At 42.1% G+C, this 13,705-nt stretch overlaps 1 protein-coding gene across 4 annotated transcripts in view; it reads right to left on the reverse strand.

Moving 5' to 3' along the window:
• The window catches only part of LOC138971548 (sushi, von Willebrand factor type A, EGF and pentraxin domain-containing protein 1-like), a 91,945-nt gene that overhangs the window by 31,467 nt on the left and 46,773 nt on the right, over positions 1-13,705 (reverse strand). For all 4 annotated transcript variants that reach the window (XR_011457290.1, XR_011457289.1, XR_011457288.1 and 1 more), the window contains exons 23-27: positions 12,605-12,772; positions 11,825-12,004; positions 11,117-11,287; positions 8,517-8,735; positions 6,175-6,426 (exon numbers count right to left, since the gene is read on the reverse strand). Coding sequence is in view for 1 of the 4 variants with exons in the window: in XM_070344298.1 (XP_070200399.1) it covers positions 6,175-6,426; positions 8,517-8,735; positions 11,117-11,287; positions 11,825-12,004; positions 12,605-12,772 (990 nt within the window). In the remaining 3 variants the exon portion in view is untranslated. The remainder of the gene's footprint in view (positions 1-6,174; positions 6,427-8,516; positions 8,736-11,116; positions 11,288-11,824; positions 12,005-12,604; positions 12,773-13,705) is intronic.

Raw genomic sequence — 13,705 nt, forward strand, 5'->3', positions numbered from 1 at the left:
ATTTTTTATTTTATTTTACAATTTTCCGATTTTTAATGACCAAAGTCATTAATTAATTTTTAAGCCACCAAGCTGAAATGCAATACCGAAGTCCGGGCTTCGTCGAAGATTACTTGACCAAAATTTCAATCAATTTGGTTGAAAAATGAGGGCGTGACAGTGCCGCCTCAACTTTCACGAAAAGCCGGATATGACGTCATCAAAGACATTTATCAAAAAAATGAAAAAAACGTTCGGGGATATCATACCCAGGAACTCTCATGTCAAATTTCATAAAGATCGGTCCAGTAGTTTGGTCTGAATCGCTCTACACGCACGCACACACACACACACGCACACACGCACGCACACACATACACCACGACCCTCGTTTCGATTCTCCCTCGATGTTAAAATATTTAGTCAAAACTTGACTAAATATAAAAAGATAAAACAATAATAAAGTTTTTTTTATGTATTGCAAATCCTGACATGGTTCTGGGCGTTTCACAAAATTAATGTGTTAACAAAATTACAAAGCAATGTACATAATGAACATTTTAAAACAAAACCATTTTCTCCCTATAAAAATCACCAACAACTAGTACTGTGGCATCAGCATTAACAGGGAAAACAAATCTGAAAATTATTAAAAGCACAATCACCTACAAGATGCACATTATAATACATTGTTTATCCAGAATCTATCATAATATTGATTGTTTGTTATTATGTGTTTGCGGCTGCCAGTTTCGGTCAAACTAACGTTCACAACCTGTCTTTCACAACCTTTAAACTCATGTTTGTTTTGAATTTTTTTTTTTTAATGACATTGTACTATCTCTACATCACCAATAAATAAAATTCATACACTACCATCTCGTTATACCGACTGTTAAACGTACCAGGCGGGCGGGACGGCTCTGAGTTAGCCGAATGCAATCACGTTGTCTTCTGCGCTTGAGCGCACCCCATACACACCTCTTGACATACTCTTGAAAGCGATAAGACACCACCCGAGTAGCCAACGGCGGCTTTCTTTAATTGCGATAACAACTCGTTTCAAACTGTCGTTAAAGACAGGTCCAACTACACTTACTTGTAAGATGTTACATTATGGAGGTCAAAATGGCCAATTTTCTGTAGTTTTCGGGGGAGAAATCTATCCTGTTACTGTATTAAAAAAGAAGCTTAAATTTGTCAGCACATTATTTTATTTTAGTACCAGTTCAGTGCCTCATATGGCTTTTTGACCAATCAGGACGGATTCTAGGTGACCCTCTAAATGTTATAACGTTCAAGCAGGGACCCTTTTTGTTTATCAAGCAAAACATTGACAAGACAAAGTACAAATTTAAATCAACAATACCAGCGTGATTTATTCTAAAGAATGACACTTCAAATGCTGCGAGATAATACTCTCTTTATCTAAAAAAAAAGTACAGAAAAGCTAGTTTTGTCGGTGGGTGCTTCACGGAATAGCAAAGCACCGCCCATCCTCTGAGTGTGCAATGCCGACCCGCTCACTTGGAATCTAAATGATCAAAGTTCGAAAAAATCTAGTGAAATTGCGTCACTCGCTTTACGTCAAATGTATCTTTACAGCATTTCCCATCCGTCTGGAGTCGGTTCTAAATCTCTCTCTCTCTCTCTCTCTCTCTCTCTCTCTCTCTCTCTCTCTCTCTCTCTCTCTCTCTCTCTCTCTCTTTTTTCTCTCCTCTCTCTCTCTCTCTCTCTCCCCCCCTCTCTCTCTCTCCCTCTCTCTCCCCCTCTCTCTTTTTCTCTCTCTCCCCTCTCTCTCACTATTCTCTTTCTTTCTCTCTTTCTATCATCATCATCATCATCATCATCATCATCATCATCATCATCATCATCATCATCATCATCATCATCATCATTTTTTACATTTAGTCAAGTTTTGACTAAATGTTTTAACATAGAGGGGGAATCGAGACGAGGGTCATGGTGTATGTGTGTGTGTCTGTCTGTCTGTCTGTCTGTCTGTCTGTCTGTCTGTCTGTCTGTCTGTGTGTGTGTCGAGCGACTCAGACTAAACTACTGGACCGATCTTTATGAAATTTGACATGAGAGTTCCTGGGTATGAAATCCCCATACGTTTTTTTTCATTTTTTTGATAAATGTCTTTGATGACGTCATATCCGGCTTTTCGTGAAAGTTGAGGCGGCACTGTCACGCTCTCATTTTTCAACCAAATTGGTTGAAATTTTGGTCAAGTAATCTTCGACCAAGGCCGGGGTTTGGTATTGCATTTCAGCTTGGTGGCTTAAAAACTAATGAGTGAGTTTGGTCATTAAAAATCTGAAAATTGTAAAAAAAATATTTTTTTTATAAAACGATCCAAATTTACGTACATCTTATTCTTTATCCTTTTCTGATTCCAAAAATATATAAATATGTTATATTTGGATTAAAAACAAGCTCTGAAAATTAAAAATATAAAAATTATTATCAAAATTAAATTGTCCAAATCAATTTAAAAACACCTTCATCTTATTCCTTGTCGGTTCCTGATTCTAAAAACATATAGATATGATATGTTTGGATTAAAAACACGCTCAGAAAGTTAAAACGAAGAGAGGTACAGAAAAGCGTGCTATCCTTCTCAGCGCAAGTACTACCCCGCTCTTCTTGTCAATTTCACTGCCTTTGCCGTGCGCGGTGGACTGACGATGCTACGAGTATACGGTCTTGCTGCGTTGCATTGCGTTCAGTTTCATTCTGTGAGTTCGACAGCTACTTGACTAAATATTGTATTTTCGCCTTACGCGACTTGTTCTTTTCTTTTCTTGCTCCTCTTACAGTATCACGGTAAATGTTCCCAAATAGATCCTAGTTACCTCAGAGGACGTTAATCCCCAAAGTCAGCCAGTCAGTCAGTCATTAAAGGCAAAAGCGAGGTAACGCACAACTGGGTCCGACCAGTAAAGCCGTCGCTGCCTGTGTGACAACCACCATAAAAATCTACCACAGCGGGAAACTTTCAAGTTAAGTATTTTCAACCATCATGTGCCCGCATTCAACTTTACAATCAAAGGATGTCTGTTGAGATAATCGAATGGATCAAAACTTTGAAACCTGCGCGCATATTCTAAGCCGACTAACACATAATTGTTAAGGACATCATAAAATGGTTCTCGGTGAAAACTTGACCGAGGGCCATTTTACGACGTCCTTGACTCGAGTGTGTGACGTATACTCTTATGCTCTGCTTCTTGGGCAAGGTAAAGAACACCGAAAATATTTCAATGCCGTTCTCGAGCTACGCTGACTTTTACAAAGGGTACAGCTGACACGGCTTACGTAATCTGGTTTCCTGGTCATTTGTGTGAAAAATCTGTCCGACAAAGAAGAAGATGAAGAAGTGCGCGCAGAGAGAAAGAGAGAGAGAGAGAGAGAGAGAGAGAGAGAGAGAGAGACAGACAGACAGACAGACAGACAGACAGACAGACAGACAGACAGACAGACAGACAGACAGACTTTCCGCACTCGTTAAAATGTCAGTCGATACTGGAATGAATGTTGAAACATTGTAAACCTAAAAAAAAAATAATAATAATATTGAAATTAAACATTCATACGAGTTACTATCTGTGACAAGAACGCATAAGAAGTGTAGCAACTAAATATTAATCCGCTTACCCATTGCTCCTCTTCGTACCTCGGCCTGTGAGTCGTCCTTTTCCTGAGTACTTGCACACAAGTTTTGCGTATGCATACTTCAGTTCGTCTGGAAAGGGCTGTTTTGAATTCTTGTTCGCAAGTTGAACAGCACGACTGTATTTGACCACGTACACCAAATCGTTCTTTCTGGAAAAGTCTGCCAGCCGTTCGGTAAGATCATTCCAACTTCTGAATGTTTTCCGCAACTGTCATTGGTGCCATTTCTCAGCGATTGATCAACGGTGTGGTTATTATGGATGTAGTAAGTGTCGAATTGTGAGAATGCACAGTTCTGTCCGCCAAGTGGTTTTAAACACTGCGCGTATTTGCACCAAGTAATAACGTGTCACATCAAACTAGTTCTTTACCTGTCAGATAGTTTAGCGCCAAAAACATGAACCAATGATAGCCCATGGATTAGTAAGTCATATGATGTTGGGGCGGGGCCAATGAACTAATGTCAACACAGTAAGTATCAACCAATGTTTGGCTCCGCCCCCACATCACGTGGACTGGGTGGCCGAGTGGTAACGCACTTGCGCTCGGAAGCGAGAGGTTGCGAGTTCGACCCTGGGTCAGGGCGTTAGCAATTTTCTCCCCCCCTTTCCTAACCTAGGTGGTGGGTTCAAGTGCTAGTCTTTCGGATGAGACGAAAAACCGAGGTCCCTTCGTGTACACTACATTGGGGTGTGCACGTTAAAGATCCCACGATTGACAAAAGGGTCTTTCCTGGCAAAATTGTATAGGCATAGATAAAACAATGTCCACCAAAATACCCGTGTGACTTGGAATAATAGGCCGTGAAAAGTAGGATATGCGCCGAAATGGCTGCGATCTGCTGGTCGATGTGAATGCATGATGTATTGTGTAAAAAATTCCATCTCACACGGCATAAATAGATCCCTGCGCCTTGAGTCCGAGTCTGGAGATACGCGCGCGATAGAAGACTTCATATACATAATCACGTGACCCATAAACCCATCGCCTGTAATTAGATCATACTATTACCGCTTCAGTTCTGAGACATCCTGCTTGCTGGCGCGCGCGCAGAGAAAAAAATTCCCTCTTTATCTTCACTTCTGATGCTCATCCTATTGTTGTTGGCACTCGGGTTTGTTTGTTTGTTTGCTTAACGCCCAGCCGACCACGAAGGGCCATATCAGGGCGGTGCTGCTTTTGACATATAACGTGCGCCACACACAAGACAGAAGTCGCAGCACAGGCTTCATGTCTCACCCAGTCACATTATTCTGACACCTGACCAACCAGTCCTAGCACTAACCCCATAATGCCAGACGCCAGGCGGAGCAGCCACTAGATTGCCAATTTTAAAGTCTTAGGTATGACCCGGCCGGGGTTCGAACCCACGACCTCCCGATCACGGGGCGGACGCCTTACCACGAGGATTGGGACTCGGGTAACAGGGAGCGAAGGGCAGTGCCCCACCTAGTGATCGAGTGCCACAACCCAGACTTTTCCCTTAATATATATATAGGCTTTAAACTCCTGCTTCCGGATTATACAAAACACATTAAAACATGTATTAAACAATGGCGACTGCACGTGAGAGGGAACAATAAAGAGACCAAAAAGCAATGTACTCACGTTAAAATGACGAACACGGAACGAATAACAGCGACATTTCGACCTAAGGGTCTTCTTCAGGCACAAAAACACAAAAATACACACACAAAAAAGAAGAAAGACGATAAAACAAATGAAGAGAAGAATAACTGACAAAACAACTGCACTGCACAAACCAACAAATGACAAAGACACAACACTTCGAATTAACCTAAAAAAAATCTCATAATTAAATAATTGTAATCATTTTTTTTTTTTTTTTACAGGAATGTATATGTTTCTGTGTTTGTTTTTGTTTTAATACAAAAAAAAACCGTGATCAAATAATCAGAACTCTTTCAAAATACTCTGAATAAAATATATTAAATGCAATAACTTTTTTTTTTTTAATTCAAATAAATGTTTAAGTTTGACTGCATTTGAATAGAAACTGAATTCTGATGAAAGCAGTTACTGTAAAGTCATTTGAAGTCACATGACAAAAATCACATGGTTTAGTTGAGCAGACCACAAAGTGCAGAGCTAAAATATGTGTATGAATCTGTGTGAAAATCCAGTCCGTTTGTCCACAGGGATGCTAGGAAGCAGTCAAATGGGGTCGCTCAATCTGCTCAAATCCAGTCAAATGGGGTCGCACGGGCCGACAAATGGGGACGTCCCCGTTTGTCGGAAGCGTCCCCATTTGACTGCTCTCCAGTGACAATCGTCCCCATTTGTCGGTAAAACCACCTACACACACACACACACACACACACACACACACACACACACACACACACACACACACATTCATCCACACACACGCACGCACACAAATATGCACACTTCAGTGTAAATTTACTCATACTACACTCACCCCCACCCCGTTGTTTTCTTACCGCACACAAACAGCCCTCTCCCCACATATTAATTGATTCCAACCATACTTACTTCCAGAGATATTCGTAAGATCTAAATTGAAAAGCATGGTCAGCCCAAGGGAAGGAGTGCTTCTTTTTCCTCTGTCTGGCGAAGTACAGTCCGAGGAAAGCTGCAGTGCGCAGACGCCGTGCTGCAGGCATACCACTGAGCTATCGAGGTTTTGGCGTACCCCGTCGACCACCGCACCGTTTGTACTTTCGTCACATCCGGCGTTCATTGTCGTATACTGCTTGTAGCTCGCTGATGTCATTGCGCGTGGTACTGAAGTTTGATCAAACATTCATTATTCAGAATAACATTTTAAGCACATTTTAATGACCCCCAACGCCTTCACATTCACAGCACGCTCGAGACATCTCACTGATCTTCCCCACACCCATAAATAATCATAACTTAAAAAAAACAATAAAAAAACTAAAAAACATTTACACAAAGGAATTGATCAGCAGTCCCGTGACTTGTGATTGCTGAGAACTTAAAGGGAAATAACTTCAATCATTTCTGATGATTACTATGAACTTCAAATTCAAATGAATGAATTATTGAAACCTACTCGGCATCTTGCGGAAAAGGGTTCACTTTGAAAAGAATGTTCTTTTCTTTAAAAGCATTATCATAATCATTTGTTTTAATCATTACTGTTATTGTGTGATGCGATACGGTGCTAAGACGCCATTTCTAAGCATGAACATAGGCATATCTTATGTTCATCTTAAGACAGTCACTTTTATACGCAGATAACATAATACGTAAAAGTCTGAAGGCTTTAAAAAAACATCCCCGCATAACGTCGACGCGCTTTCCATACGTTTTTTGTTTGTTTTATTTATGAATGGTCTCACATACACGTGTACATGCACTCACCAGTGTCTCGCATATGAAGAGGTGTCAACCCCTCAGTATCGAAAAATCCGTCTGTATTTTTGGCCAACTCTTTGTATTTCCAGAACTCACAGAAACAATCGCAGAAATAAAACTCAGGCATGTTGTTTGTGACTTTATAGGACTGGGTGGCCGAGTGGTAACGCACTTGCGCTCGGAAGCGAGAGGTTGCGAGTTCGACCCTGGGTCAGGGCGTTAGCAATTTTCTCCCCCCTTTCCTAACCTAGGTGGTGGGTTCAAGTGCTAGTCTTTCGGATGAGACGAAAAACCGAGGTCCCTTCGTGTACGCTACATTGGGGTGTGCACGTTAAAGATCCCACGATTGACAAAAGGGTCTTTCCTGGCAAAATTGTATAGGAATAGATAAAAAAAAATGTCCACCAAAATACCCGTGTGACTTGGAATAATAGGCCGTGAAAAGAAGGATATGCGCCGAAATGGCTGCGATCTGCTGGTCGATGTGAATGCGTGATGAATTGTGTAAAAAAATTCCATCTCACACGGCATAAATAGATTCCTGCGCCTTGAGTCCGAATCTGGAGATACGCGCGCGATATAAGACTTCATATGACATGACATGACATTATATATACTATTTTTCGTCTATCCCAGTGGTGCTGTCTTGTCATCCTGACTGAACGAAAAGCTCACGCGCTTGTTTTGATGGGGATAATAATTGTAGAATTGTTGATGATTTTGTGTTGTTATGGAAAATTTCAATCATTTGTTCGCAGCCGTAAAACATTGCGGCTGTGCTACACTTCGGTTGGCACTTCTATTGATGTGCTTCTTCTTCTTCTTCAGCGTTCCAGAATTGTCTGGTTACGTGTGAGCTCGTTTGCCCATTTGGGTTCCCCACACTATACTCTCAGAGCATAGTCAGCTCACTCCGCTTTCGTTGGGTAAGCATGCTGGGTATTTTTGTGTTTCCATAACCCACCGAACTCCGACATGGATTACAGGATCTTTTCCGTGCGCACTTGGTCTTGTGCTTGCGTGTACACACGAAGGGGGTTAAGTAACTAGCAGGTCTGTACATAGGCCTAAGTTGACCTGGGAGATCGGAAAAATCTCCACTCTTAACCCACCAGGCGGCAGCGACCGGGATTCGAACTCACGACCTCCCGATTAGGAGGCCGACGTCTTACCACCACGCCACTGCGCACGTCTATTGATGTGCAAATCAACGTCGTCATGGAATTTTGGGGTAACTCATTTTAGACAGCTTTTCAACAGAAGGCCCAGACTGATTATTTTTTTTAGTATGAAATAGTGTTTATATTTGTACCTGGTATGGAAAGAAAGAATGTTAAATCATGTATTGTCCATCGTATTTTAGAGAATGTTTCTCGTTGAGAATGATTTCCCTATTAGTCCAAAGCACAAAAACATCAAAATCGGCAATTATCGAGTTACACCAAAATTCAAGGAAGACGATGAAATGTGATAGTAAAAGTAAAGAATCTTACGGGTGCAGGTAGGGAGCTGAGCTTGGGTTTCAGTGCTATGGTCTCTCTGGTTATTCCATAGGTAGGATGTCTCCTCCCCGCACGTGAAGGGAGGGGGGTTCTCGGCGATGACGTAGCCATCTAGACAGGTGAGGCTGCAGTTACGTAGGTAGGGGGCCTGAGTAACAGTGCATCTCCAAAGTCCTCCTGTAGGTCTTGGAAGTATTCGAGGGTTACATTCTGAAAAAAAGCCAACCAAAAGCATTAGCAAATTATATATAACGGGGTCTGTCGGGTCCTAATCGGGAGGTCGTGAGACTGGGTGTCCGAGTGGTAACGCACTTGCGCTCGGAAGCGAGAGGTTGCGAGTTTGACCCTGGGTCAGGGCGTTAGCAATTTTCTTCCCCCTTTCCTAACCTAGGTGGTGGGTTCAAGTGCTAGTCTTTCGGGTGAGACGAAAAACCGAGGTCCCTTCGTGTACACTACATTGGGGTGTGCACGTTAAAGATCCCACGATTGACAAAAGGGTCTTTCCTGGCAAAATTGTATAGGCATAGATAAAAATGTCCACCAAAATACCCGTGTGACTTGGAATAATAGGCCGTGAAAAGTAGGATATGCGCCGAAATGGCTGCGATCTGTTGGCCGATGTGAATGCGTGATGTATTGTGTACAAAAATTCCATCTCACACGGCATAAATAAATCCCTGCGCCTTGAATATGTGCTCGATATAAATTGCATAAAATAAAATAAAAAAATTTAAAAAAAATAAATCCCTGCGCTTAGAACTGTACCCACGGAATACGCGCGATATAAGCCTCATATTGATTGATTGATTGATTGATAATTAAGTTGGTAGAGAACTGGACCAGTGATACTTGCGTCTCATATGCGATTCCAGACCTCCCCCGAAAGCGCCGTATGGCTGCCTAAATGGCAAAGTAAAAACGGCCATACACGTAAAAATCCACGCGAGTTTCAGTCCGCGAACGCAGTAGAAGATGAAGAAGGTTCCAGACCGGGACACGGGTCAATTTTATAACCATATATCAGAGACGGTATTCATGTCCCACCCCGTGTCATCGTTGTGGCACGAAAAAGACCTTGGTCATTCTACCATATGTGCAGGTGGCTGGTTACACCTCAACACACACACACACACACACACACACACACACACACACACACACACACACACACACACACACACACACACACACACGCACACACACACACACACACACGCACACACACACACACACACACACACACACCGGACACACACACACACACACACACACACACGCACACACCACACACACACACGCACACACACACACACACACACACACACACACACACACCACACACACACACACATACACACACACCGGACACACACACACCACACACACACACACACACACACACACACACACACACCGGACACACACACACATATACACCGGACACACACACACACACCACACACACACCGGACACACACACACACACCGGACACACACACACACACACCGGCACACACACACACACACACACTTACACACACACACACACAGATACACACACCACACACACACACACACACACACACACACACACACACACACACACACACACACACACACACACACATACCTCGGCACAGCGACTATTGATGCTGCTAGCTGTTTACTGGAAGGAAGGGACCCACATTTCCCACCAATGGGATAATAAAGAATCAAATGAAATGAAAATGTAGACTAGTGAAAGCAAACACGGCCTACTCCAAGCAGAAGTGTTGCTATTTGCAATAAGTGATACAATCCTCACCGAGTCAAGGAATACGGAAGTTGACATTCTAATTGTGAAATAAAGATGCGCTTTGTTTCATGAACTTTAATATCCGTGCGTCTAAAACTATGCTTAAATTTAGGCTTTATAACGGCTTAAATTTGAGAACTACCTATTACAGATACCCAATACATTATCTTGATTCCCTTGCGAGTCCCTTTCTTTTATCGTTTCGAAACAAAAAGCATGTCATTCGAATGGCGAAACACTGGAAGCTCCCATGGACTTACTCACGGTGTGTCAACTGATTCCGGATATATCGTTCGTACGCCGGATGTTTCCGTTCATACAGCCTTATTTTTCGGCATTTGGTCGAAGAAACACGTAGCGGTAAATCGTGTGGGCAGAGCGCTTTCGTGATATTGCAAGAATTAGGTAGCAAATGAATTGGGTTATGTGTACAATAATTAACAAGGTGCTGGTCGACCTCATGATTATACACGCGGGCCAAAGGAGGCAACATTGAATGCTTTTTCAACATGTTCTGGTTTTTTTCTCTCGTTCTGTAATCAAAACTGACCCCTGATTTGCACATGAGCACCATAAACATTGCCTGTTACATTTCTCTTGAAAAAACCCGGTACAGTACTAAAGCCATTGGTTTCTATAAACTTCTGTTCAAGCGAAATGTTGTAACAGGCAATGTTTTTGGTGTAATTAAAAGAATACTCCCTTGCACTATGAACGGGAGATGTGTGATACGTTTACCGTCCATTCTACGCATTTTGAATAAACGGCACATTCATTGGAAAGCATAATAACCTACCCGGGCAGTCTTGAAGATTGCACTGTTGATCCTGGGTGGATGGGCCGCTGCATGGGTCTCCACCATTGGCCGGCACAGGGTTGTCACATGACCTGTCACGGGATTGTGTCCCGTCTCCGCACGTGACTGAGCAAGTCGACCAGGGTTTCCAGATGCTCCAATTGCCGTCGACTGCAAAGCCACAGAAACCCGAGATGTTTTCTCTCTGTCTGTCTTCCTTTCTTTCTTTTTTTTCTTTTTTTCTTTCTTTCTTGCTTTCTTTCTGCCTGTCTTTCTTTCTTGCGTTCTTTCCTTGATTGTTTGTTTGATTGTTTGTTTGTTTGTTTCTTTCCTTCTTATCCTTCGCTTTTTCTTAGCCCGGAGAGAGCGAACGATTCAAAATTAGCATCACATTAAGAGGAAATGAAGTGAGAGCACATTTGAAACTAAACAACTTAAATGATATAATTGCACTTTCTCACGTTCATTCATACGCATGTACCCAGCCAAGTAGAAACACGACAGTGAACGAATCTGATTATTTCTTGACAACATTCGTCACAACATGAAAGCATGCTACATTAAAACTATGATCACTAAATCTGACCTGTTGATTTATTTGCGAGCATCTAGTATTTTCATACCGTGAATCAGTGAAGTTGAGGAAATTCGCCAAAGAAAAGACGGTAAATAAGCAAAGGAAAGAAAAGAAGAAGAAAAATCATCAACCTGGACAAGGCACAGTGTTGCAGCTTTGCACTTCCCTCGTCACGTCACCCTCACAAACTGCTACTTCGTTTTCGCTGGCATCCAGTGGCTTCTCACAGGTTCGTTGACGAGTACTCTCCCCTCCTGCACAGGTGCCGCTGCAGGCCGACCACGTGGTCCAGTCGCTCCAACTTCCGTTCACTGGATTGCAGACGTAGCAAAACAAACAACTATAATATTGATAATTTAAAAAAAAAAATTACCCTGCGGATACGTTGCCGTTCGGAATGAGACCTTGATAACTTCCGAAACTGTATGTGGCCAGGTATCGTTTTGAAGCGTAAATTACGTTTCACATGGTTTTTTTTAAAGGTCAACTTAAAAAGATGATTTTGACTTCCACACTACAATATTTGACATTGCAAATCCCACGTCTCAAGTGAATACTCTCTCTCTCTCTATCTCTCTCTCTCTCACACACACACACACACACACACACACACACACACACAAACCCACGCATAATACACACATACACATACACACACACACACAAAGACACACATACACAAACCCACGCACAATACACACACACACACCGTGCACACACACACACACATACACAAACCCACGCACAATACACACACACACACACACACACACACACACACACACACACACACACACACACACACACTTCCCCCAGCCTTAAACAAACACCCTTCGTTCTTCTCCGACCCGGACTCCCCGCTCGTTCACCCACATACCCTCTTCCCACAACCCTCCCACCCCTATACTTACCGACGCAGATAAGTTCTCCGCAAGCCCGTGTCACAGTAGCCTCCCCAGTACAGTTCTGACCGCCATGCTGCGGGGCAGGGTTGTTGCAGGGTCGCTGGCGTTGTTGCTGCCCCCCACACGATCCAGAACACTGCGACCACGGCGACCACTCGCCCAAGCCACCGTCGACTGCGGTCAGAGAGAGGGTATTGAATTGAATTGAACTTTATCTTACAAAGATTAAGATGTAAGGCTATGTCAGTTCTTACAATCTGTCCTTGGGACGCACAGGCACACAATGATACAATAAAATAGATAACAATAGATAAAAAGTTAACAGCAAAAAGAGGTGGGGAAAAAATAAACATGTGATGATGATGATGATGATGATGATGAGTATGATGACGACGACGACAAGGATGATGATGATGATGATTATACATGCAGAGTATACACATGTAGTTATTCACAAATGCATAGTTTAAGTTAGGTGTGTGTGGTATTTACCCGTCCAAACCTGAATGTGTTACTAGATCATTACTTAATCTAATGTTAATGTGTTACTAGATCATTACTTAATCTAAAGTTAATGTGCTACTAGATCATTACTTAATCTAATGTTAATGTGTTACTAGATCATTACTTAATCTAATGTTAATGTGTTACTAGGATGTTCCTTGCCATCCTGATGAAGTCAGCACCAGGCTGGCGAAAATGTGATAAAGAAACTACCTAAACTCGTTGCTGTTGTTTTTCATTTTTGTTTTGATGTGTTACTAGATTAAAAAGAATAAGCCCTAATATCTCATTAAAAAAAAGCTGATTCCCAGAAGAAGAAAAAAAAAGAAAAAAAAGAAAAAAAAAAGAAAGAATGGTATATGTTATTTGAATGTTTTATTCGTCAAAAATTAAAACGTTACATGTATGTACGGCACTTTGTCCCAGTAGTCGTTTAAGTAGACAGACAGACAAACACTTTATCAGAATCTTGCAAGAACTTCTCTGGCAAGACGCTGGCAAGATAATAAAGATAATAATTGAAGGTGTTGCTAGATTCCCGCCACAAGCTCAAGCGCTGGTTCTACGTATTTTTCAGAAAAAGAAAAAGAGAAAGAAAAAAAG

This window comes from Littorina saxatilis, linkage group LG7 (assembly GCF_037325665.1).
Source record: "Littorina saxatilis isolate snail1 linkage group LG7, US_GU_Lsax_2.0, whole genome shotgun sequence".
Lineage (NCBI taxonomy): Eukaryota > Metazoa > Mollusca > Gastropoda > Littorinimorpha > Littorinidae > Littorina > Littorina saxatilis.